This window comes from Camelus bactrianus, chromosome 20 (genome assembly GCF_048773025.1).
Source record: "Camelus bactrianus isolate YW-2024 breed Bactrian camel chromosome 20, ASM4877302v1, whole genome shotgun sequence".
NCBI classification, from domain to species: domain Eukaryota; kingdom Metazoa; phylum Chordata; class Mammalia; order Artiodactyla; family Camelidae; genus Camelus; species Camelus bactrianus.
The window spans coordinates 6420661-6444419 of NC_133558.1; the positions used below are offsets into that span (position 1 = coordinate 6420661).

Genomic DNA, 23759 nt, shown 5'->3' on the forward strand with positions numbered 1-23759 from the left:
CAGGCAGAAAAAAAATGCTGGGAATCTACATAATGCCCCGCTCCCCTCTGCTACCTCAAGAGCTACTAAGAGTAGCACGGTAATGAATTTATCTCTAAATGAAATATTTAAATAAATGGGAGGCAATTTGCCCTCTCTTTCCCCGCTCCATGTACATTTCTGTCACTCTTCCCAAAAACTAGAGGTAGTTCTAGCTCATTTACATTGAAAAGCCAGAACAAGTAAGTCAAATCTGAAGTGGCTCTTTCCTTCGTGGTAATGAACTAACAATTTAAATTTCAGTTATCCTCTGAGACAGATCCCAAAGTAGTAGGGGGAGGGGGGTTGAGAGGGTGGGGAGGAGGTCCTTCTGTTCTGATCTCCATCTTCCTTGTCATCCTTAATGTTTGGGTCTGAAGGTTTTATATTTTGGTGTTCAAAACACACATGAAAACCTAAAGGATCAACATAAATAAAATAAAACTTTATTTTTAATAATAAAATTAATGTTTCTAGTAAGGAAAAGATAGTATGTCATTCCTTTAGCAGTACAAACAATCTTTTATCCAAAAGAATACATTGGGTTTTATTGTGTCATTTGTCTGAATACAGACTCAATGGAATATCTAAATGATACCCTGCTCTGAACTCCAAGTTGAAAGTAAGTTTTTATTATACTTGAGGGAAACAATGGGTTCAGCTGCTTATTGCAAGGAGCAATTGCCAAGGGAGAGTTAAACTCAATTACTGTAACCATACTGAATAAAAAATACTGCCAAGAACAAAAATACGCCTGGGTAAAGACAGCCACTGAATAAAAAAAAATCGACATAAAGCGTATCAAATATTTATTTATCTGGGCAACAAAGGACTATGATACATTGACAGGCATGGAAACTACTGCCAGCACAACTCAATACAACACAACTAGAACAGCTTCCAAAATGGCCAGTGAAAATACAGAATACCAGGTGGTCCCAAATGTTTGAAGTTCTTTGAACAAAAAGAGAGAGAGAGAGAGAGAGAGGAAGAAATCCCTAACCCTTGGCTTAAAGACAATATTCATTTATTGCTCAAATGCTGCTTTTAAGGGAGGACAGTGGAATAAAATAAACTTTTTTTTCTCCCCACAATACGTAGAACGGTTATCAAACCACTCAAGTTAAAAATCTTCCCAGGGTCCAATATCACTTTTTTCTTTCAGTTCAATGAAAAGCTAAATGTAATACTAATTATATATAAAATTTTATTTGACTTCTTCTTTTCATTTGTTCAGCTGTTTCATTGTCGTCTTTAACATGCTACAACAGGGCTAAACTCATGAATCCCAGAGGGAAAATAAAATCCCCCAAACCTTGGATTCCTAAATAAGCATCATGAACCACATGAAGAAGTAAGAGGGAAGATTCAAAACCCACTAAACAAGAGGTAAACGAGATCACCAGATAAATTAAAAAAAAAAAAGGCTTAAAACAGACTCACCATATTTACACTTCCCATTAAATTACACATAAATAAATATATACAGAGACGTGAACACTGATTCCCTTATATAACTGTGAATCGTGTTGCCAGAGAAAGTTCAAGTTGGTGGCTTTACCTTGGAGAGGAAAAACTTCTACAACTGAAGACGTGACATGGAACTTCGAGTATCTGTGTTCAAGTTTATTCACAATACTGATAAAAATGTCATTGTCCTTTTTGCCTTTTTTTTAAGTATGGCTACAATCTGAACTGAAGGATGTAAGGGAAGGTGGTGATTCCGTCCCATGAAGCACATATATTTTTTTTTAATTTTTACGTTCTTTTTTCTTAAAAAAAGTTTTAATTTTTGTTGCTGTTGTTGATTTGTTGTTTAAAAAAAAAAAAAGGTTCACAAACTCAGACAGAACTTTTCTTTGCTGGCTTCACGGCCTGTTCTGTTCTCCGAGGCTCCACACGAGGGCAAAGGGGAGGCGATGCTGATGGGGGAGGTCGAGGCAGGGGCCTGGGCCGCGGGGCGCCCCCTCTCTCCGGGGACCCCGAGACTCCGGGCCCAAGGCGCGGCGGCAGCGGCGGCAGCAGTAGCAGCAGTGGGGGGTGCTGATCCCGGAGCTGTCACCTGCCGGTGGCGGTCGGTGGCGGGGAGATGGATCGGACAGGACTGGACGGGCGCGCGGGGGGAGGGGGCGGCGCGGAGGCGCGGGGAGGGGGCGGGCGGAGAGCCTCACTTTCTGTGTTTCTCCTCTTTGTCACTGCTTTTGGCGCTGTTGTCCGTGTGGCTGTTGGGGTTGTTGCTGAGGTACATTTTGTCCATGGCCTTGAGGGCCTCGGTGAGATAGTTCTGCAGGGCCGTGACCGCGGCGCACACCGCCGGGCTGCCGAAGCCGTGGGAGATGAGGTTGAAGTGAGTCAAGCAGCTCTGGATGCCCGGCTCCAGGATGGGGTTGGGCCGCGAGTTCCCCAGGGGAGATCGGTCCTGAGCCAGCAGGTCGGTGAACTCTTTGCATATCTGTCTGCAGCACAAGTGAAGCAGAGAGAGGGATGAGGCTCCCCTGCGGGCAGCACCAGCAGCAAAGAGGGAACCCTTCTCCCCGCAGTTAGTCACCTGCCTGGATCCAGCAGACACCTGACCGGACCCAAGGCCCCAGAGACAGGCTGGGGGAGAGGGGCGGGCGACCACGCTGGGAGACCCAGCCACCTCTCAGAGTCCACTGAAAGATCTCCTTAAATCCTTCCACGAAGGCCTCTCTCTCTCTGTCTCTCTGAGGGTCTGTCTCTCTCTCTTTCTCTCTACTCAGCTGCACCAAACTTCTAACCCCCTCCTTTCTCACCATCCCAAACATCCCAGACACAGGAAGACACTTCACACATTAGAAGAGAAATAAAGGTGACTAAGAGGGCCAAAGAGTCAGAAACACAAGCATGTTTTCAACAGCTGTCCTGCCCAGGAGATTACAGAGACCTTCTCCCATCTTCCAGGGAGACCTCGGCAGCGGCTCGGGGGACGGACTCTCCCCTCACTCACCTTCAGATCAGGGGGGATGTGGGCAGAAAGGCAAAATTTTTCCTGGGGTTATTTGGCCTTTAAAAATAAAAGGTACCTCCCAGGGGGTAAAGGGGGTGGGAAGTGATAAATTGGGGGTTCGAGATTTGCAGATATTAATTACTATATATGAAATAGATAAACAACAAGTTTCTGCTATATAGCACAGGGAAGATATCCAATATCTTGTAGTCTATAATGAAAAAGAATCTGAAAACAGAAAGAAAGAAAGAAAGGAAAGAAAGAAAGGAAAGAAAGAAAGAAAGAAAGAAAGAAAGAAAGAAAGAAAGAAAGAAAGAAAGAAAGAAAGAAAGAAAGAAAGAAAGAAAGGTAAAGAGAAGAGAAGAGAAGAGAAGAGAAGAGAAGAAAAGAAAAGAAAAGAAAAGAAAAGAAAAGAAAAGAAAAGAAAAGAAAAGAAAAAAGGAAAGGAGGAAAGAAAGGAAGGAAGGAGGGAAGGAAGAACACACGCACCAAAAACCTGTTACTTGGGGATAATTCAGAGTGGTTTGGAAAGGAGAAACAGACATGTCAATCTCCCATTCCACCTCTTTTCCCACACACCAAAAAAAAAAAAAACAAACCACCCCATATACATTGTCTACGGAAATTGTGAATACGGGTGTGCTTAGGAAGGTAAGAGGAAAGGAGGAAGTTAGAACACAGGCGGTGAGGCCTACACAGGGGAGGCTCTGTCTCAGAGTCTGGGAAGCAAGGACCAGCCAGCCGGGGCCTTCCTGAGGCGGCAGCAGCCTGGGCGGCGGGCACAGGGAGGGGGCGGACCGGGTAGGGAGGAAGGAGAATGGGGCACCCTGGCCGGCTGCCTCCTCCAAGGCCAGCTGATGTCCCCAGGCCAGAAACTGTCCCGTCTGAGGCCTCAGCCTCTGCCCTCTGGTTCCATGCCCTCCTGTGACATCAACTTTGATAATTAAGGGCTTCCAAACAAGCCTTTTAATTTCCAGAAAACATATCAAAACAGTCATTTTCTTTTCACACACCACCTGGAGAAGCCTTTTCAGCCCAGGCACCGATGGGAGTGTAACCTGGACCATTTTGAAACCTATTTGACATCTCGCCTGTGGGCTACAGCTTGTGGGGTAGGTGTGTGTGTGTGCTCGCAGCACTTTTGAGGAGGATGAGGAAGGAAGGCCAGATGTGGGAGAAGGGATTAGGGTGGAAACTAGGGCAGCTTCTGACTTGAACATTTTGGAGGCCACTGCTTAATCCTTGCCCTTGGAGAACACATTGGTAAGACACGAAAACTGATACAGGCAAGTCTGTCACTCCTTGAAGAACCTGATTCTGCTCTTTCTGAAACAACACAGACAAATCCACATTTAGCTTCCATCAAAGCCCTACTCTACCCGACCACCATATACGTTAATTTTTTTTTTTTAATGAGAAGTTGGGGCGGAAGAAAGGGAAAAGAGGAAAATGGACACTAGCAATAGTGCTTGTATTTCCCCTTTAAAATTGATTATGGTTTATAAGACTGTGTTGCAACTTCAATATTTACAACAACAAAGCTGACTAACACAAAAGGAAACAAGGGCAAAAGTGAGAGCAAAAACCATTTTGATTTTTGTTTCTCTGTGTCAGTGAGCCGCAGAGACCCCAAAGAGGTAAATGTCTTACTTTGTAGCCAGGAGCATGTTTTTTCTTGTCACTTGCTCATTGGGATCGGAATGTTGTCGGTTGAGAAATTCAGCTACTGCTTTGGCAGGAAATTCAGTTTCACACACGTACCCAAAGTCCCTGGCTAGGTGGACGGCTTCTCCTGGCAAGAGGTGAGAGGAGGGAGGTGAGTGCAAAAGAATGGAGAGAGCTGACATCAAAACTTCCTCCCAACTCCCTTATTTTCTTTAACCTAGATGTTGTAGGAAATACAAACTTTTTTTTTCTCATTTCAGGCATTTTATTTCCTTCTCTGAAGGCTCTGGTGGGTGCATTTCTCAGGGAAAATGGCCACTTATCCTAGGAGGCCAAGATGATTTGAAAATGTAAATCTCATTCACTATCCTCCAGTCTCATCCCCCAACCTGATGACAATTTCCCACCGCCTCTTTTCAAATGTTTCTTGCATTCCAACCTCACACCTATCAACACATTCATAAACGATATTCATAATTACTCCTGGAGCTTTTCTGCAAGGGAACGACTAAGGGTTTACATTTTAACTTTATCGCATATAATTATCTGTTCATCCAAACCGATTAACCAAGAGGATTTGAGGGTCACTCCACTGAGTCTGTCTGTGTTGTTGATTTTCGAATCTTTGGTTTTAATTTCCTGAACCAGTTGGTTTTTACTGCAGGGCTTCCTGCCATTAGCTCCAGCTCCGGAAGAACGCATGCGCCAATTAGGGCATCAAAGCCCTCTCCGCTGAGCTTGTTTCCATAAAATGGAGCGGATCACAAACAATAACAGTTCTCCAGAAACTGCCTCCCTGCCACAGGACTCAACCCCCAGACCCATACACGCTCTCAACTACACCCAGAGCTGCTACTACCATTTTCTCTGCGTATAATTCTTTGGGGGTCTGCATGGTGAGTCCTCAGTGCACTGGTGTTAATTCTAATACAATGCTACTGTAGACGAGTTTCTGGCACTGAACAGTTGCTTTATTACTTAACAGTTTTGTTAATATCATCTTTTGACACCATTAACAAATAGTTCGTAGGATTTCTGTTCTAATGTGTGTTTTTAAACACGTTTTAGTTATTTACAAAGCTAGAACATGAATTCCATTATACTCTGTCTCCTCAAATACAGGATGTAAATAAGATAAAATGCCTTCTTTAAATATAAATGGTAGTTTTAAAATCTGCCCCACAATTTAAGTGCTGGGTTTTTTTCCTATTGGCAGAAGACATTTCCAATAGAACACAAAGAAAATGCAAGAGAATTTTACATTCATTCCAACACACCCAAACTTAAGCCAATTTAGTATCAGAAAAACTTAACAGGGGTCTAGAGGAAGTAGGAATGTGACTAGATTCTGGTGTATCCAGAACAAGGAGTGAGGACAGGGTTAGCTTTCATTTTGGGGGGTTTAGAAGCCTGTGTCTGTGTGTGTGTGTCTGTTAAAAGCTGACACGAGAAACTTTCTGCAATGCTTATATTTCTTTTTTCTTTTCCTATCCAAATAACTCAAAGTCCAAAATTGCTCACTTTTCTTCCTGTCCAGTAGAAAAGCACAATTAAATGAGAGATAAGCAAGCATATGTTTGGAAAACAAAAACCTAAAAGGGTATATAACCCTGAGCTTTCAGGACGGTCTTAAATCAGGATGCAGGTCAAAGATTCCCAAATTAATTCAGGAAGTAATGGTCACGCATTTCTCAAACGCAGATGTCAGAATAGCTTAAGTGATTTACTGCTGAGCTCTATAAAGGAGGCAGGAACTTGGAGAATATGCAGTTCTTAAATTTTCACATTGTTTAGGTTAGAATTGAGCTAGGGAGGTATAATTTTGTGGCAGAGGGGAAGAGGAAAGGAGGACAGGAATAAATGCAAATACTTTTTTGACATGCAAGAATTCCGTTCACTTCCGGCTGTATTCTCTGGAAACAATGAAACAGCCCAATTGACACAAAATACAACCAAACATCTGGCCACTAAGTATTATCCATTTTCCCAGAAGAAACCTCCCTTCTTGTTAGCAAGTGAACTCGCTTACCCTCCACTAGTGATGTGAGCAGGGTGACGTTGGCAGCTTTGCGTCTCCCTGCTGGCAGATTTAATCCTATTTTGTCCAGTTTTTCTCTTAAAGATCTTCCTCCATTTTTAGACTTTGCCCTGTTTCACAAATAGATGCGAGAAAGGAATTTAGAAAGCATTTGGTCGCTCGGCATCACACTGTAGTCATTTTGACAACTTCCTAAAATGTGCTTTTAAAAATTAAGAATCCTGGCCCCGAGATATGGAAGGGAGGAAAATCTAGGAAGGAATTACGATACAGAAAGATCATAGGAGATGAATGCTTGTCAAACTGTAAAGCACCCCCTGTGTTCAGTTATTACTGCAACGACTGTGGCAGGTTGCAAGGTTTTGATTTCCCAGCTCTCTAAAGAAGAACCACAAACAAACAAACACAGCTCTCATCTCTAGGGTGAGAGGTAGTTTTGAGTTCAGCTGATTACTGTATATTTTCCCTGTTGTTACAATCACATAAATCCCAGTGGGGTCTTTAAATTGTCTTTGCAAGATCTGCTGTTAGGTTGTTCAGAGTAACCAAAGTTATCATCACTCTCACGTTTCTTGCTCTGGCTTTAGCCTCAATGGGAAATTCATTTCATCAACTGTTTACATGCCATGTCACCAGCCTAACTGGAAATGTCAAAAGTTGACATCAGCCTTTAAAAATTTTACTGATTTAAGAGACAATGGAGGTGGTTCTAAATAGATGTCTAAATAGACTCCCATAATCGGAAAGTGGTTAAGATAAATTGTTTAAATAAAACAGCAAATTAATTAATTTCAGATTTTATTCCCTACCCAAGTGCTCTTTAATTGTGTGGATTAGATTATACTCCCCTAGGTAAACAGTCTCCAATATTGGGGATGGGGGAAGGGTAGGAAAAGGCAGAGGGCGGATCCAGATGTGTGTCAGTGAAAGATTACAAAGGGACAGCGAGACGACTGCGAACGAGGAAGGAAAGAGTTGACTAGCTCATGTTTAATTCTTCCAAAAACGGTTTTGTAGCCTTTGTACGGGATATACCCTTCAGAGAGGAACTTTGGGTCTATAAACAGATACATGAATAAATGTCAAAAGAATGAAGTTTTTGGTCTTTCTTATTAAAAATTAAAAAGAAAAAAAATATGATCTGAGAAAGTTCAACACAAGACCCACTATGCACACTGTTGGGTAGAACCCTAGAAGCAAGGAGCCCACAGGAGGGAAAAACCTGCCCTGAGGATTTTCACCTGGCTGACCCTTAGGAAATCTTATCTACGAATTCATCATCCCAACCTCGCGCGGGTGAGATGAGAACCCTGGCCACGTATGCAACGTGCAATCATGCAGTCATCCGTAGCAACCACACATAATGCACGCAAACGTGCCTTGCACGCTGCCTGGCACCCATGGGGCCGACGCACATCGAACCTATTCAAAGGACGGTAGGCTACCGTCGGAGACCCTACACGGAGGTAAAGCAAAGTGAGGAGCCCGCGAGGAACTTTTCCAGGGCTCGCAAGGTGTGCAGAGGAGGGAAAAGGCGGGTGCGCGGCGCCCCGCGGCTGCGGCGGCAGGCACTGAGCCCGCGGCGGAGCGAGCTGCGCGTGCGCGCGGGAAGGGGCGGGGGGAGCCGGAGGGCCCGGGGAGCGCGCTGCGACAGCCGATCCGGGCGCGTCCCCGGAACGACGGAGCGCGGGCGGCAGACGGGCGGAGAGCGCAGGCGCGCGCCGCCTCGCCCCGCCCCCCAGCTCCCGCCCACCCGGTTCTGTGCTCCTCGCCCCGCCCCTTTCTTTTCCCGCGAAGGGAGGGCCCTGGCGCGAGGCCGGTTTGCGTCGCCGCCCAGGCGCAGGCGCAGTGCTTCCCCGGGCCGCGGGCGGGGCGGGGCGGGGCGGGGCGGGACGGGACGGGGCGGGGCGGGGCGGGGCGGGGCGGGGCGGGGTGGGCAGGGCCGCGCCGGGCCTCACCTCCGCAGCACTCCGCCCAGCAGCGAAGCGTTGAGACACTCCGGCGGTGAGAGGCGCCGCTGTACTTCCGCTACCGTGACCTTGTACTTCGAGGTGGAGCTGAGGAGCGAGAGACGACCCGGAACTGAACAGAAGACTTCGTTGGGGTTCACGACGCCGCCGAAGAGGTTGTCCTTGTTAATGGGGATGGCGGAGACGGCGTTGCTGTTGGACTTGGACAGGGACACGGGGCCTGCGGAGACAGACGGGGAGGCCGCGTGTGGGCGTCGAGGGTCCCTCCCAAGCCCCTTTCCGACCCCGGCCCTCGGCGCGGCCAGGGCCAGGGCCCGGGCATGCGTCGCAACCCCCGCTCTCCCGGCCCCGAAAATTCTGCGGCTCTTTCCCCACCTCCTGCCCTATTCCTGCTCCATTCCCGTCCTGGGGCTCGAGCCTCTGCCCCTCGGCATCTCACCGGCGGCCGGAGACGTCCCCGCTCCGCCAGCCAGGCCTGTGCTTCTGCCTGGGCCCTTAACTTATATCCACAAAGGTGCTGTCTACCAATGGTGGTGACATCATGACCCTCTTGGCTCTCAACATCCCAGGAGAGTGGGCCCCCGGACGGGGTGCTGGAGCACAGGCCCAGGGTGCAGGAGAGGGGGTTACGTTTGTAAACCGAGAGCAAGCTATGTGTACTTGGGAGTTTGGGGAGGGAGATGGATTTAGGGTTTTGTTGGGGAGAAATTGCTTCAAAGACCTATAGTTAAAATCAGCCGAGAGTTTAGATGACTAAAGCAGCCTGTAAATGAGCATTTCAGTCTAGGCACCAAGCTGGGAAGTGGTGGATTCAGTTGTCACACAGCACACATGCCCCATCTTTCCGATAAATAGGCCCTTTCCTATGCTTAATTTTGAAAAAGATTCGAGTTTTGGAAATCCATTTCAAGCCTGGTTTTGAGCTGCGAGAAAGAAGGATAAACAGCCCTACCATAGAATACTAGCAGTGTGTTCTTCTGATGAGCAAAGAGTTAACGGCCCTGCGCTTAAGCGTCTTCTTTGAGAAGGGCGGGGGAGGAGGAGGATATATTCTTGTTAGTTAGCATCATAAGCTCTTCATTCTTGGACCCACCATCCTCAGGAGAAAACTCAAGTCCAGCAGAAAGTGTACTAACGTGTTACATTTCTAACACCAATATGATTCCGATGCATTCATAACCATTCAAGTACAGTATGCATTTGTATTTTAAAATTCCACATGGAGACAAATATAATATGCATACATTCTCATCACAGTATTCCTCCCTCTTTAATGGGGATATTTTAGACATAGGGAGGTGGGGGGCTCTAGGTTTTGGATAGATCACTTGTGACATTAATAGCTCTGGGGAGGCTAATAGAGACAATAGGAGTTAAACGAACTCTTGAGAGATTACTAATAAAAGAGCCAATTATCATGTCGGCTTGGAAAGAGCATCTCTTAAGATTTATCCCTTGCACATCTAATTTGACATGACAAAGACTTCACAGATGCAAAAATGAAACTTTAAACTAGCTAACAATATACTGATTGGGGTTAGAAATGAGAACAGTTTTATATAGCATCATCCTCTGGTGGTGCCTAGAATCCTGAAATGTAACATTGCCACCATAACAAGAACAACAACAAAAAGCTGCTGTGAATAGCATTTAATCCAGTAAACTTTATTTCTACTCACTGAACACAATACAGATGACAAATCCATCCAAATCACTTGACTTTTTAAAAACAATTTCTGCTCTGAACAATTATGCTAATAAACTTGACATCTTCAAGAAGCTAATTTTTAAAAGCCAAATTTTTGTTAACCTAATTCACAAAGTTTTAAAACCCTTAAACAGCTAATGAGAGTGTAAATGTGAGAACATTAAAGTTTGCTTTTTCCTCTGCTAAGGAGTGCTTCTTATCATCTGCCCTTATATTAATAGTAAATTATTTGCACTGTTTTAGCATTATACACTTCTTAACACTCACAGCCACTCACACAGTGGGTTAGCTAAACCGTCAAAACCGTTTCAGAATTGAAACGCCACTTCCAAATCAGTTCAACTATCACACATTTCATGTGTTTGTCCAGATATCATTAAATGAAATTAAACGGTCGAATCATAAATCAGAACAAAGCTAGCCTGTTGCCATTTGTAACATACTGAAAGCCGATCATTCAAGCATTGCTGTTCTATGCCTATCTATTCGCTAATTCTGAGCCTTTAGGAAATCCTACTTGAAAAAAATAAATACGGCTCTGCAAGTTCTTTTAAATAGCACTATGCCTGTAAGGACATGTTTGGAATGCAGAAGGAAATGGCTTACCTTTCTTAATTACAGTTTGATCTGGGATGTTAATACCCGGGTCTTCTACGTGCTGCAACAAAAGGGATACACATGGATGTAAGTGAGTAATCAAAACAAAAGGAAATGAATATTCCGTGCAAGGTGGGGGGAGGGGAAGGTGTAGAATCAAAATCTCCCCTCCCATCTAGTGACATTTATATATAAACATCTCAACTTGGCTTATTGGAATTTGGGGCTTTGCAACTCAAGAGGTTTCCACTGTGCACCCATGGTCCATTTCTCCTCCTCCAGCAAATAATCCACGTTTGAAGGAGGTGGGGGTGGGAAATAAAACTTTCTTTGGAAATTAAATTGAGTTTTGGAACACCTAATCTTTCTCGCCATCAGTTCAACCTTTAAAAATACACCTAGCTTTAGTTTGGCGCCTCAGCGTCTTCGGACTTCAGTGATTCCAGTGTTCAGGCAGCAAAAGCCAGAGAAACACAATAGAAATGACAGAGGCGGGAGTAATAGGGGAGCATTGGAAACGTTTCGACAGTGTGATAAAGAGCAAACGTGTATACGTGCCTTCACTTATGGAAAAATGAAAAAATTTTTAAAAAGGACTACTGTCAAAACAATTATCAGGTAGGAATATGAAAAAGATAAAAAAAAAAAAAAAAAAACCTTTGAGATTTTCCTGTGTCCAGCAGCAGCTTTGTTAGTGTGGTTTTCTTTTTTCCTTTTTTTTTTTTATTTTTATTTTTTTTTTACAGATGGATGGGTATACGTGTGTGCTAGAGTCAAAACGTGATTAGAAAGTAAAATGAAATCATGTTTTCTAATGCAGAAACTGACAGGCAATATAATGTCTGGCTGTGTTTACAAATTAGCACCAGGGCTGCTGAGATAGAAGATTTCGCAATCGTTACCAAACACAGGCATTACCATTTAAAAAAACTATCACTTCCTTCTCTAGTCTTTGTCCAACAATAATACTGATTCGAACATTTTCCATTCTGTCTTGGATTTATGCTCCTGTTAATTGTGCTTGATCGCAATGATTCCGGGTGGATGGTACTAAGTTGCTTTATTACAGGTTTTATTATACTCAATGCTCTCATTTGTAACTTGCCTAAAGTGCTTCTGGATTTAAGTATAATTAAATTGAGAAATGTTCAGAAATGACTACTGCTGCAGTTCTTGTGTTTTAACTATATGGGGAAATATGATCCCTTTATGCATGCACCCTAAACCCATAAAGTCAATGTAGTGTGGCATAATACTTTTATTTGTGTTATTTCTAGACCTTGTCCATACAGGGAAGACTGTTAAGTTTAAAACCCCACTGAGATATTAATGATTAAATAATTTTCACCATCGATTTGATTTTCTTAAATATTTGGCAGTCATTCTTATTAAAGGTTAACTGTTGCAGCAATAGGAAAATTGAAAACAACCGTTTTCCTGACCCAAATTCCTTTGAAAGAATTTTTTTTTCTTAAAAGGTGGCGGAGGGAAGGGGAAGAGCAGCAACTGGGTTTCCTTGCTTTTATTCGATCTTTTGGTTAATTTCTCCTATAGGCCAGTTTCACCACAAAGAGTGACTACACAGGTGTTAAGAATTCACAGCAGCCACTTCGGAATTTTTGCAAAGTAGAGCAATTCTAATTCACAGTAGTTCCAAAAGCTTGCAATGTTATTTTGCAATTCAAATATTTCCAATGAGCAGACTAGGAAAAGGCTTCAGACTTTTTGGGAAGGGGAACTAAAATGATCACAGCTTCTAGGATTGTTTTTAAATTTCTCTTTTCTCAACTACTGCTCTTTTCATTTTACTTTCCAAGAACTGCACTGTTTCCTATCAGTTTCTAAAAACAGGTACAAACACACACATGCACACGCACGCGCGCGCGCGCGCGCGCACACACACACACACACACACACAATGCTTACTAACCCCCACCTTGGATCAAGTGCCTACTTTCATACTTTCCATGCTAGGCTGCTAAACATAACCAGCAAATTTCAGTGATTAACTAGGCCAAATGAGAGACGTAATAAATTTTCTATTTTCCTATGTAACTTAAATAATGTTTTAAATTCACCAAGCAAGCAGGTAAGTTCATCTGACCATTTTCTATGCAATCTAATGCAGTAATCATTAAACTGTCAACGGACATATTGCTGCAATATTTGATGCAGTAATTTGAAATAGCATTTTAGCAAAAATCACATCCAGATACATTTCCTCTCCAAAGAAAAGCAGCATTAACAGAGCCTTTACAGCTTTAATAAAATTATTGGCTTGTTCTAATTCCATTTCAGGAAGGCTGTGAGGAAACCATAAATATGTAGAATTGAAGCAGAGATGCTGGTTTAAATTTAATTTCAGAAAGTATTTTCAAATTATCAATAGCCTGGTTTGCATTGTAAATAGTAAATGCGCTAATACCATGCTTATTTGGAAATCATTGAAAACTGTGTTTATTGATAACTGAATTAGATCTCAAAAAATGCATTGCCCAATAGTCTCAAAACATTTAATTTCATATGGAGTGTAGCAGGTTCTGATAGGCGTTGGGAACCCAGCTAATGATTTATGAGGTCAGCACTTAGCACCCCTAGGAAGAGAAAAAGGCTGCATTTAATGTCCTCCTGCTCGCATTTGCTACTTTACTATTCTTTAATCAGGGGAGGGTATACACATAACTTTCAGCTATCACTAGTGCTCCTAAAATCCAGAAAAAACAATAATTTGCTTAGTATGTCTTTTACACTTTCTTTTAAATTGCGAGGGCATTTAAATGAGCTCTTTTGGTCGACTCTAACATGTTTTTCAGGACTGGGAGAAATCCCCACGACAGACTCAGCAGTGGAATTAGATCCTCTCCCAGTCGAAACAGTTTACTGTCGTGGAGAGGGGAAGCTATGGATATCATCAGTGGTGACATTCGTCTGATTTATAATTGGTAATGCAGGCATTGTTTGAAGGAGCTCCAGGAACCATTGTTCTAGGGGCAGAACTCTCAGTAACTTTTTAATTTTTCAGTTGGATTGTCTAGATGGGTCCTCAAAGTATCCACCCGAAAAATAGAAGGAGATTTGGAAAAAGAAAACACCATTGAAGAAACCCCTGGCCCCCGGCTGGACGTTCAGGGGGATCTGCTCGGGGGACGAGCGCTTTCTCTCCCGCCACGCGCGCGCGGCCTCTTACCGGGACGTCCTCGATGGCGTGAGGTAAGGAGTGGATCGGGAGGTCTCCGAGTCCTGAGCCAAGCCCGTGGGGACCGTGCAGGAGGTCCTCGTGCCGCCGGTAGTCCCTGCGAGGATCCAGGCCCGACAGCTGGTGGGGCAGCCCCCGGTGCGTGTGCAGGAGCCCAGACTCCTGGCTCTGCCTCTGGCCGGGCCAGCCCGGGTGCTGCGGCTGCGGCTGGGCGTGCAGGGGGTTCAGGCTGTAGGGGTCGTTGACGTGGGAGTAAGGATCTTGCGACTGGGGGTAGATAGGCTGGTAGGGCGGGGGGAAGTAGGGGGGCTGGAAGTCGGCATTGGGGGTGTGGGACAGCGGCGGGGCGCTCGTGTAGGGAGATTGACCTACAGTGCCCAGCTGGGGCAACCGTGCCGTCCCGTTGCTGGTGCCGTCGTGACGGTCCTGGAAGAGAGCGACAGGGAGAGAACGAGCAATCAGGCGTCGCGTTTCCGCTGCACACTAAATCCACTCGGCAAGGCTGCGTGGGAAACCGCCCATGCCCGTCCGCGGGCCGCTGCGAGACCTCGGCCCTTAGTGGTTCTTTTCAGAAAATTCTCCAGCAGTGAAACTGGCCCTTCCGCCAACGCAGGTTGTGCCAACGTGGGGGCATCAGCGGCTCTCCTTAGACGTTTCTTTCAAAGGGGGGAAAAGATGGAAAAGGGCCTCCGGAATACAGCCCGTGAAGCTGCAGAGTGAAACCTCCCTTAAGCAAAATGAACATTCCTACTAAATATTAAACAGCAGAAGCGGCCTTTTCTCTGTCCCCAGATTTGAACCTGCCTGCCACTGCGTTATTGTTTACCCTGTTCCGTTTATTTAGAGGGAAAAATCATACCTGTTCAAGGACTATTACCATTTCATGACTATTTAAATAGAAACATATTTCGTAGAGAGGCTGTGAGGAAAGCATACGTTTAAATTACCAGCTTAAAGAGGGTTTTAACTGCAGGTTGGGGGGCTATCTTTTCCGCTTCCTCAGTTAGGAGCCTTTTTCTGGACAGGGTCGATTTATGATAGGGATGGGAAGAGGAGGACGTCAAGTCAAGGTTTAAAATGGAAAGATTCAGTCTTACAGTGGGTTTAAAAGAGAGAGGTGCACCCCGGGGCGGAGGCCCCCGCCCCTTCCACCCCAGCCCCAAAGGGCAGAAGAACGCCTGACTTCTGTTCTTCTCTTGCAATTCGCTTGCAAAACAAGCGAACAGAGTTGATTCCAGGGAAGGCGAACCCTCGGAGGTTCAGTCTCGGGCCCCGAAGGTAAGAGGCACACCAGGCAGCGTTTTTTTTTTTCTTGCCGCTGGATTAAGCATCAAATGTTGAGAACATCTCGGGAACAAGTGAAGAGACGAGGAAATAAAGATGAACGTGGCGAGAAACACGCCTTGGGAAGTAGCGGCGAGGTAGGTCTGCGCGCCGGGAGAGGGCGAGCGGGGGCGGGGGTACCGTATTCGATCGAAGAAGGGAAAAGAGGGAGAGAAACAAGGACAGAGGGAAATGCAAACGGAAAGGCGGGTGGGGGGCTGAAGGAAAGCTGGGCGAGGAACCCGAGGTCTCGGGCCGCTCCGCAGCCCCAGGTTTTCAAGAGGAGGGAATTCCTAAGGAAACGGGGAGGGGGTGGGGATGGGACTCACCATAGCTGAAAAACTGTGAACTAACATCTGCGAAGAGTCTGGGGTAACGAGTCAGGGTGGAAAACAACAAGCAAGCCCGGAGAGCCCGGCTGCCCCGCCGCCCGAGCGGGCCCCACACAAAAGGCGCCGAGAGCCCCGCGCCACCCAGGACTCCGGTCACGGCGCCGCCGCTCCCCCGAGCGCAGGAGCCCCGCTCTGGTCCATCCGAACTTGAACCACCGATTCGAGCGGCGCCTTCAGCTGGTCCAACCCACGGTCTCTATCCGCCGCGATCGGGGAGGAATCAAAGTTCCTTAAAAAATGAAAAACCCCAAAAAGGGAAAAAGAAAAAAAATGTATGTGTGTCTGTGTGCGTGTGCGTGTTCCTTAATCCGTGTCTCCCCCTCTTTTCTGAGCGGCGGCTTCGCTTGAGCTTCTAATAACCGCGCTGGGCAGCGTTCCTGGAGCCTCCTAATAGCAGATATTCATGACTATTAATATTACACGAATACTTAATAAGGGAAGAATGCCTGGAAATCGAGCGTGAAGCGGAGAAGCAACTCGCGCCGGAGCCGGCTCTCAATGCAGTCCATTGACGGGAGCCTCAGTGTAGCAAATCGGAGGTGGGGAGAGGGAGCGCGAGAGACAAAAAGCGGGCGAGAGAGGGAGCGGGCGAGCGCGCGGGGGGCCGCGGCGCGGCGTCTGGCGAATCACAGGGAAGGGGCAACATTTTAAAAGGTTGCAGGGCAGGCAAAAGTGAAAGAGAAAGAGGGAGAGAGGGAGACCGAGGGAGAGCGCGCAGAGAGGGAGAATGTGTCTGCGTGCGTGTGTGAGAAAGAAAGTGTGGGCGCGAGAGAGGAGCCCGGAGTGGGGAGAGGGGAGGGAGGGAAGGAGGGAGAGCCCGAGAGGAGGAAGGGAGGGAGAGGGAGGGAGGGAGGGAAGGAGGGGGAGGGGGCCGAGTCGGAGCGCGCAGAGGGGGAGGCCGCGGGGGAGGGGGAGGGGGAGAGGAAGCGAGCGAGGACAATCAGACCTAAAAGGCTGGGGCAGACCTCGGGATGCCGCGGGGGCCGCGCGTCGCGGGCCGGAGCCGCCGGGGACCGCGTCCGGGCGTACGTCGGACTCTCGGCACCCGAGCTGTTGCCCGGCCCTCTTCGGCCGCGGGCTCCTCGGCTCCGCCGCCCGGCCTGGGGCTCGGGGTTCGGCCGCCGGCTGCCGCGCCGCTCCTCCATGGCCCCGCTCCCCGCCCGGGACCGGCCCTCGCCCGGGCCGCCCCTCCGGCTGCCGGCGGACCCCGGGGCCGGACTCCTTGCCGCAGCGGTCGCCCTGCCCTGGGCTCTCCGGGGTAGGGGCTCTGGGAGGGGGAGCCGGGACGAGGCCCGGGGCGCGCAGAGACGCGAGGCGGCCTAGCCCGGGCGCCGCTGGCACGGGCTCCCGGCGCAAACCCGTCCGACTGGCTGGGCCACTCCCGCCCGACGCCCACCCCCCACGCCCCCATGACACGGCTCGCTCTCTCCCAGCCACCGCTGCCAGTCTACCCGCCGGGTTGTCAGAACAAGCGGCACCTCGCCTCCTGCGTGTCCCTGCAGAGCCTGGCATAATTAGACAGCCCGGAGCCGGCTCGGAAACCCGAAATCCCTGCTCCGGCGCTCGCCCACCGCAAAGTTGTTGAAACAGCCTTAACTCTATTTATTCTCCTCTCCCTCCTCTCGCTTCTCATCTTTTTTGGTCTTGCTCACACAAACATGCACACGCGCCCGCACAGGGTCCCTCTCGGGGTGCAAGTTCATCGCCTCCCATCTGGGTCCCACAAGCGCCTGGCGCCGCGCAGAGCTTCGACCCCGCCCGCCGGGGACTCGGAGCCCGGGGCACACGGTTTCGGTCTCCGGGAAAGTGAACGCCGGAGCCTCTGGCCACAATCTGGGCTGGACAATCCACTCTGGGAGGCTTATGGGGCCTCAGTTTCACCTCCCCCGCCACCGGCTCGCAAAGGGACCCCCAGCCCTGAAAACAAAGCGACTGGTCGGACATGGAGTATCTGCGCCCCGCGCCGCGCAGGACAGGAGTCCCTAGAGAAGCATCCGTCCCCTTGGGATGTCACCCGGTGCCCCATCCACGGGGTGGGGGAGGGAGGGCCAAAAGGGAGGACCCGGGAAAGGGGAAAGATTTAAAATAGTCTCCAGAAAAGAGAGGAGGAAGGGGACACATGACACATTGTTCACATAAACCCAGGTTCTGATTTCAAGTGAAGACCCTCGCCGCTGCGCCCGCACAGACATCTACGCTTGACATTCCCAGCTCCAAAAGCCAAAAGGAAAGAAACAAGAAAAGAAAAAACAGTGAAAGCCGGGACTGTCACCTATTTACTTAGGTAATCTCCGGTCGCGGCCCTCTCCCCATCCCCCTCCCATGACTCATCCGCTCCTTTTAGCGGGGGTTGTAAGGGGGTTGAGGCAGCGGCCGCCAGGCCTGTTCCCAGCGCCTCCCGCCGGCTGCCCCAAGAAGCCGAGCTCCAGGGACCCTGGATTTTAAAATGGGCTCCGTCGCGGCGCTCTCTATCGGCCTGGCAGGCTCCCCGCACCAGAGGTTGTGGGCAGCCCCGCCAGGATTCCCACGGTCACGCAGACGAGTGCCCGGCGGCTGCAGGACAGATGCGGAGGGATCGGTCGGCCAGCAGGCTCCGAGCAGTGCACCCTCCCACCCCCACCCCGGGGATGCGCCTACCAAGTGGCTCAGGGAGAAGCTGCCAGAACTTCCTAAACAACACAGAGTACCTGGAACGAGCCCGGTCGCAGTTTGGGGGATAAGTGCTCCCAAACTGAACCCGCTCACTGGGAGGTGCAACTCAGTTCAGAGCGAAGTGTGCGAGCCCCTTCTCCAGATAGGGGGAAAAAAAAGCCTTTTAGAAAGCGTTGGGTGGGGGGACAGTAGGAAGGAAAGAATGAATAAATAAAAAAGGAATATTAAAGATCAGAGACAAAGTTAAAGAAGGAAAAGGGTTTTCTCTTTCCTTTCCTGGTGATGTGGGCCCTCACAAGCTCGTTGGAGAGACACGCAGAGTGCACAGACGCGTGCCCACTTGCCAGCAATTGCTTCAAAAGCCCACGCTCGTCTCTCTTAGCTCTACTCTTAGGCACAGTCTCAATTGGTCCGAAAGAAAAGGGGGAAAGCGGGACAGGGGGTTTGAAGGAGGGAAATGAAAGAAGGGAACGTCCTCATTCTCCCTCTCCAGCTTCTCCCCTGCGTTCTTCGGGCGAATCGGAGAGGCGGACGCTGCGCGGGGCAAAGTTTGTCCCACCCGCATTTCGCAGCTGGCTGCGAGGAGAGGAGGAGGAGCGGGAAGTAGAGCTCGGAGCCTGCGGCCGCGAGGAAGACTGAGCCAGCGCCGCGCTTACCTCGCAGTCCTCGTACTTGATATTATCCGTCAGTTTCCAAAGCATTTTCATGGATCGGCGTGAATGGATTTGCCCCCTCTCCACCTCGCACCCAAGTGGAGCTACTCTGGGTGAGCGCAAAGTGCCGGCTGCGGGCGGTGAGCGCAGGAGGAGGAGGAGGGCGAGGAGGAGGAGGAGGGCAAAAAGGAGGAGGAGGAGGAGGAGTGCGAGGAGGAGGAGGAGGAGGAGGGTGAGGAGGAGGAGGCGAGAAGGGAAAGAGCTCCCGTGTGCGCTCGGAGATCTCCCTCTAATGGTAGAAACTTTTCCCTTTTCCTGCTCTTTACCAACAGCCTAATCGCCTCATTAGCATATCAACAATAGTCCAATTGCTCGCCAGCACCACAATCTGCCGCCGGCCGCTCAGACCCAGGTATAAAGGCCTCTCCGAGCCGCGAACTTGCTCCTAGAGCGCACGCCTGCCGGTGAGCCCACGAAATCTCCCCTGAGCCCCGCCGCGCGCCTCTGCCCAGCGCCCCCGCCCCCAGGCCACCTCTCCTCTCCGTCTCCTCCTCGCCGGAGATGCCCCGGCAAAAGCCCGGAGCTGAGCAGGATCCGAGCGGCCGCACCTGGGACCCGACTATCAGCACCTCTGCCCCATCCCTGCCTCCATAAGCGACTCTGTCCTTCCGGCCCCGTCCAATTTTATTAGAAATTATCCCTTTCGCAATTAAACATAACCACCACGCCGAGACCAGCGAAGTCACTCCAGGATTTTTGCCCAACAAGGGATCGCCTCCGCTCGCGGCAGCCGACACCTCCGGCCGCAGCTCCCTGGGAGTTTTATTGGCTTCACGCTTTCCCCCCAGGTTGGAGATTTTGCCAAACGGCTTCAGTGGCTCGGCTGGGGTTTGCGATCCTTTAATTGCTGCATGTAAAATAAAAGGTGTACCCTGAAGAGGTTACTTGACAGCTCCAGGTGTTAAATGAGTTTCCTCTCATTTGTATGAAGGTAGGGCCGCCTGATAATTCAGCGTGGTACTTGGGCTAAGGGTTTCCTAGGTGCGACGTGGACAAGAATATAGAACTCCTATCGAGACTCACAGCCGCTTCTGGAGTTGAGCCGAAGTACCGACGTGTGTGCGCCATGTCATGCATGCATCAAAATAAATCGCTGGGAACCAACCCTTCGCTGTGTTAATCTGCTCCAGTTTTCCCAAGATTCCCCTTTTTAATTAAAGCAGGGAGAGTTCCTTCATGATTTGGTGCTGTTACTAACGCGGGCGCGCTCGCGGCGCAGTGCCCGGCTGGCGCGGAACCCGGAGGCCCGGGAGCCGCCCCCCGGTCCAGATCCGCCAGTCCAGGCTCTCCCGCTCCACTCAGGGGCCTGCTCGCCCCACCGGGGCATTATATATTTTTCTTCTGTAAAACAGAATTTTTTAAGAAAGAAAGAAAAAAAGATGTGATGTGATCCTTGGAAATATAGAGTAATTGATTTCTCCGGCTGAATGTCCTCATTTTTTTCTCCGTAAAAACATTCTTTCTTCCTCTGAATACTGCAAACTCCCCAACAACAGTAGGTCTCGCCTCAGAGGTGCTCTAGTAAGGACTTCTGATTCCGTCTGGGCCTGTTTCTTGCAAATCTCCAGGCCTCCCAGGTTTCTATAGTGCGTCCACGCAGTGGGTAGGGGCTGCGGCAAACCGGAGCATTCCCTAACAGGTGGAAGGAAGGCGAGAGGAGTGGGGACCCTCCCCCTCCCAAGCTGCCGAAAGGCGATTCTCCCTCCAAGAGGCCACAGCAAATTTCCCAAGCCAGGCAGAGTAGGCCGGAGGCCCTCCCAAAAAGTTAGGAAGAAGACCAGAGCTAAGAGAGGGATTTAGAACCGGAGGGCCGGCGAGCCCTGGGAGCTCCCCTACACTCCCTTTCCCCACCTAGACACCCGCACAGTCCCTTGGCTGAACCTAGCCCGAGGCTCGGCGCCGCACTCCGCCTGCAAAATGGTAAACTTCCAGCGCTGGCGCCGCGCACCCCGCGGGGCTGCCCAGGGGCCGCCGCCCAATGCAGAGGCTTGAAGTCGGGAGGTGGGCCCCCTGCGGGACCAACACCCTCCCAGTGGCGGCCGTAAGCCCCAGAGCGTGATCTGTAGGCCAGACCCTAGGCCTGAGAGCGTGGGACTTTACACCCCCAGACGTCGTCACAGTGTGCTTGGGAGAAAACTTAAGTTTCGCTTTCTTCCTATTTGTGGGTTGGGGAAGGCATCTAAGGGCCTTCAACTTCTCCACCCCCTCCCCTTGCTGCCCCGAGCCCCGCAGATCTCCTGCTCCGCACCCGCCGGGGCTGCTGAACTGTTGTTGTTTTCCCGCCGAGGGCGCCTTTGAGGTGCAGATCGGGGCCTGCGGGCTCCGCGCCGCCGCCCGCGGTCCGGGCGGGCGACCCAGTTGCCCCTGGAGCCAGCGGAGCCGCGGTAGAGTGAGCGTCATTGCATGTCAATGCTCCGGCCTCGCCGGGACCCCAGGACAGCAGCGCCAGGCCTGGGGGCAGGGGTCGGGGGTCCAGGCCTGATGTGGGGGTGGAGAGGGCCTTGGGGACAGAGCGAGTATCTGTGTGAGAGAGACACGAAGAGAAACAAAGAGACAACAAGGGGGCAGAATGATTCTATTTTCTTTGGTTGTCACCACCCAGTGGGCCCCAGGAGCCCAACAGGCCAAGCCCGGAGGATCCAGCCCCTCCAGGCCCCAGATCCGCCTGCTCCACCCGAGATCCAGGCTTCCCACCACTTGCCAAACTGTGAGCCCGCGAGATCCAGGCCCAGGGTTCACGCCTGTCCCCTTCAGGCTGGAATCTTACTGCTTCCGAACCTCAGTCGGCCCACTGGAGGCCCGGACCCAGGCCGAGTCTGCGCTCCGGGCGTTTTCTCACATGGAAAAATTCTGCTGCAAAGTTCGCCTGGCTTGGGGAGAAAACCGAAACCCCTGTGTGGGAGAGCTCCCCCAGTCTTCACCCTCCAGGGAAGAAGGGCCCTGAGGTCCACAGGGACAAGAAAGGGAAAGGTGTAGATTCCCAAGATTTGAGTTTGGTGTGGGATTTGCATCCTTAAACCACAAAGTTAGTCTAACTTTGGAGATGAAATTGCATTTACTTAGGTTTAACTGAAAGGAGGGATCTAAAAGAGCTCACGGTCGGTAAAAATAGTAAGTACAAGGAAAGAAAGAAATATCACAAGATGACTTCCTTTCCCCAACTCCAGAGAGTGTAGTGAGGACGGGACTCCTCTGAACTTTACTTCTCATGGCCTAAACCTGAAACAAACAAAAAAGAACTCGCCCCAGAAGGAACAGGGCCTCGACTTTTCCTTGGGAAAGTCGGGCATTTGGTTCGAATGGGCCACCGGGTTTTTAGGAACCTAGAATCTTGTCCTAACCAGGCCTCCGCTTGGCAAGGGCAAAAAGAAAGCCCCGCGGTTCCCATTATGAAATCAGCGACAGGGAGAGGCTACTATTCTCATCAACCTGGCTAGAGCCTCCCTGGTCCCTGTAGGGGAAATGTCTGGAAGGTGGAAAGAGAGCGCTGGACGAATGCTCCCATGGCCAGGATCGGGGTCCGGGATTCAGGGAGGGCAGGATCTGAGCCTCTCTGGCATTGTGGTGCCTGCGGCCTAGCAGGGCCAAGTTTGGGAGGCGTTGGCTTCAGCAAATTCTAGGCCTTCTGCCTTATCACTCACCACTCCAGTAACCCCCACCCGTAGCCCAAGCAGCGAAAACTGGCTTCAGGAAGAAGACTGAGTGAGAAGTTAAACTTTGTGCAAACTCTTTGAAGTATTCCCCTAAAAGAACACGTTTGCCGGCGCAACCCGTCCATTCGGACCCCTTTCCATTCTCTTCCACCAGGCAGGTCCCCAAAACTTGGAAACCCAAAGAGAGACAGGTGCACCAGAAACCCATCGCACGCGCGGCCCTTGCTGGAGTCTAGGGCAAGACCGGAGGCACAGAGAACAGGGAACCTTCCTCCCGGCGCACCGCACCCCCGCCCTGCGCCCTCCTCCCGCCTGAATTAGTCATCCACCCCAGTTTCTACTTGGGGTGTTGGGGAGATGGCTGTGGCGCAAACCACAAGTGACCCCCGGGGCCACCTGTGGAGCGTGCGCCGGACTTTGCCCAGCGCCCGGCCCGCCGGCGGCGCGCGTGGCCCCCAGCGCCGCGGCCACCGTCTGCGCCCGTTTTTCCTGTCCTCCTTCTCTCCTGGGAACCCTCCCGGGCGCTGCCAGGCGCGCCTCACCTACGACTCCGCTGCCCTGGGCCACGGCTCTTCCTCTCCGCCTCCCCCCGCCAGGCCCCCTCCCCCGCTCCACCCCCGCCCACCTCAAGCCCCAGCCAAGGCAAACCCCCGTACCTGCCAGTCCCCCATTTTGGCAAGTATGGACATCGCGGCTCGGCGCTCCTGGCGACAGATCCCCGCCGGGCATGGGCTGTAGGGCTCGGCCGGGCCCGCTCCCTGGAATCGCTTAGGCAAATCCTCCTTTTTTACCTGCTCACCAACATCTCACCTGGTCATAAAGAGCTGGGTTGCTACCTGCCGACGCATGCGCGCTAGCCCAGGAAT

General features: G+C 50.1%; 1 protein-coding gene and 1 long non-coding RNA gene across 10 annotated transcripts; one reads left to right on the plus strand and one right to left on the minus strand.

The window, feature by feature from the left end:
- Positions 1–442: 442 nt before the first annotated feature.
- On the minus strand, positions 443–23759 carry TFAP2A (transcription factor AP-2 alpha). Of its 9 annotated transcripts, none has more exons than XM_074348087.1 (8): positions 23550–23759; positions 14529–14586; positions 14152–14389; positions 10974–11025; positions 8648–8879; positions 6681–6799; positions 4637–4778; positions 443–2474 (listed from the first exon to the last, which is right to left on the minus strand). In XM_074348087.1, exons 1-8 carry the CDS (start codon positions 23620–23622, stop codon positions 2186–2188), a joined length of 1203 nt encoding a protein of 400 aa, XP_074204188.1. In that variant the 5' UTR covers positions 23623–23759; the 3' UTR covers positions 443–2185. The 9 variants fall into 9 exon arrangements, with proteins under 9 accessions (XP_074204188.1, XP_074204181.1, XP_074204180.1 ...); XM_074348080.1 differs by lacking the exon at positions 23550–23759 and adding an exon at positions 16841–17776; XM_074348079.1 differs by lacking the exon at positions 23550–23759 and adding an exon at positions 16822–17776 and having other exon boundaries at positions 14533–14586.
- On the plus strand, positions 17772–20495 carry LOC123614068 (uncharacterized). The gene is made up of 3 exons (XR_006721546.2): positions 17772–18159; positions 19021–19293; positions 19513–20495. It is a non-coding gene; the product is annotated as an uncharacterized LOC123614068 (long non-coding RNA).

Bases quoted from the DNA above. Each gene is read 5' to 3' on its own strand.
- TFAP2A (XM_074348079.1), bottom strand. From the start codon at position 17,387: ATGCCAGGCTCTGCAGGGACACGCAGGAGGCGAGGTGCCGCTTGTTCT. The intron at 14,587-16,821 runs GTCTGATTGTCC...GCTCTCTTCCAG, and splicing joins GGTCTGCCCCAGCCTTTTAG to GACCGTCACGACGGCACCAG. The intron at 6,800-8,647 runs GTGAGGCCCGGC...TTTGTGAAACAG, and splicing joins CTGGGCGGAGTGCTGCGGAG to GGCAAAGTCTAAAAATGGAG.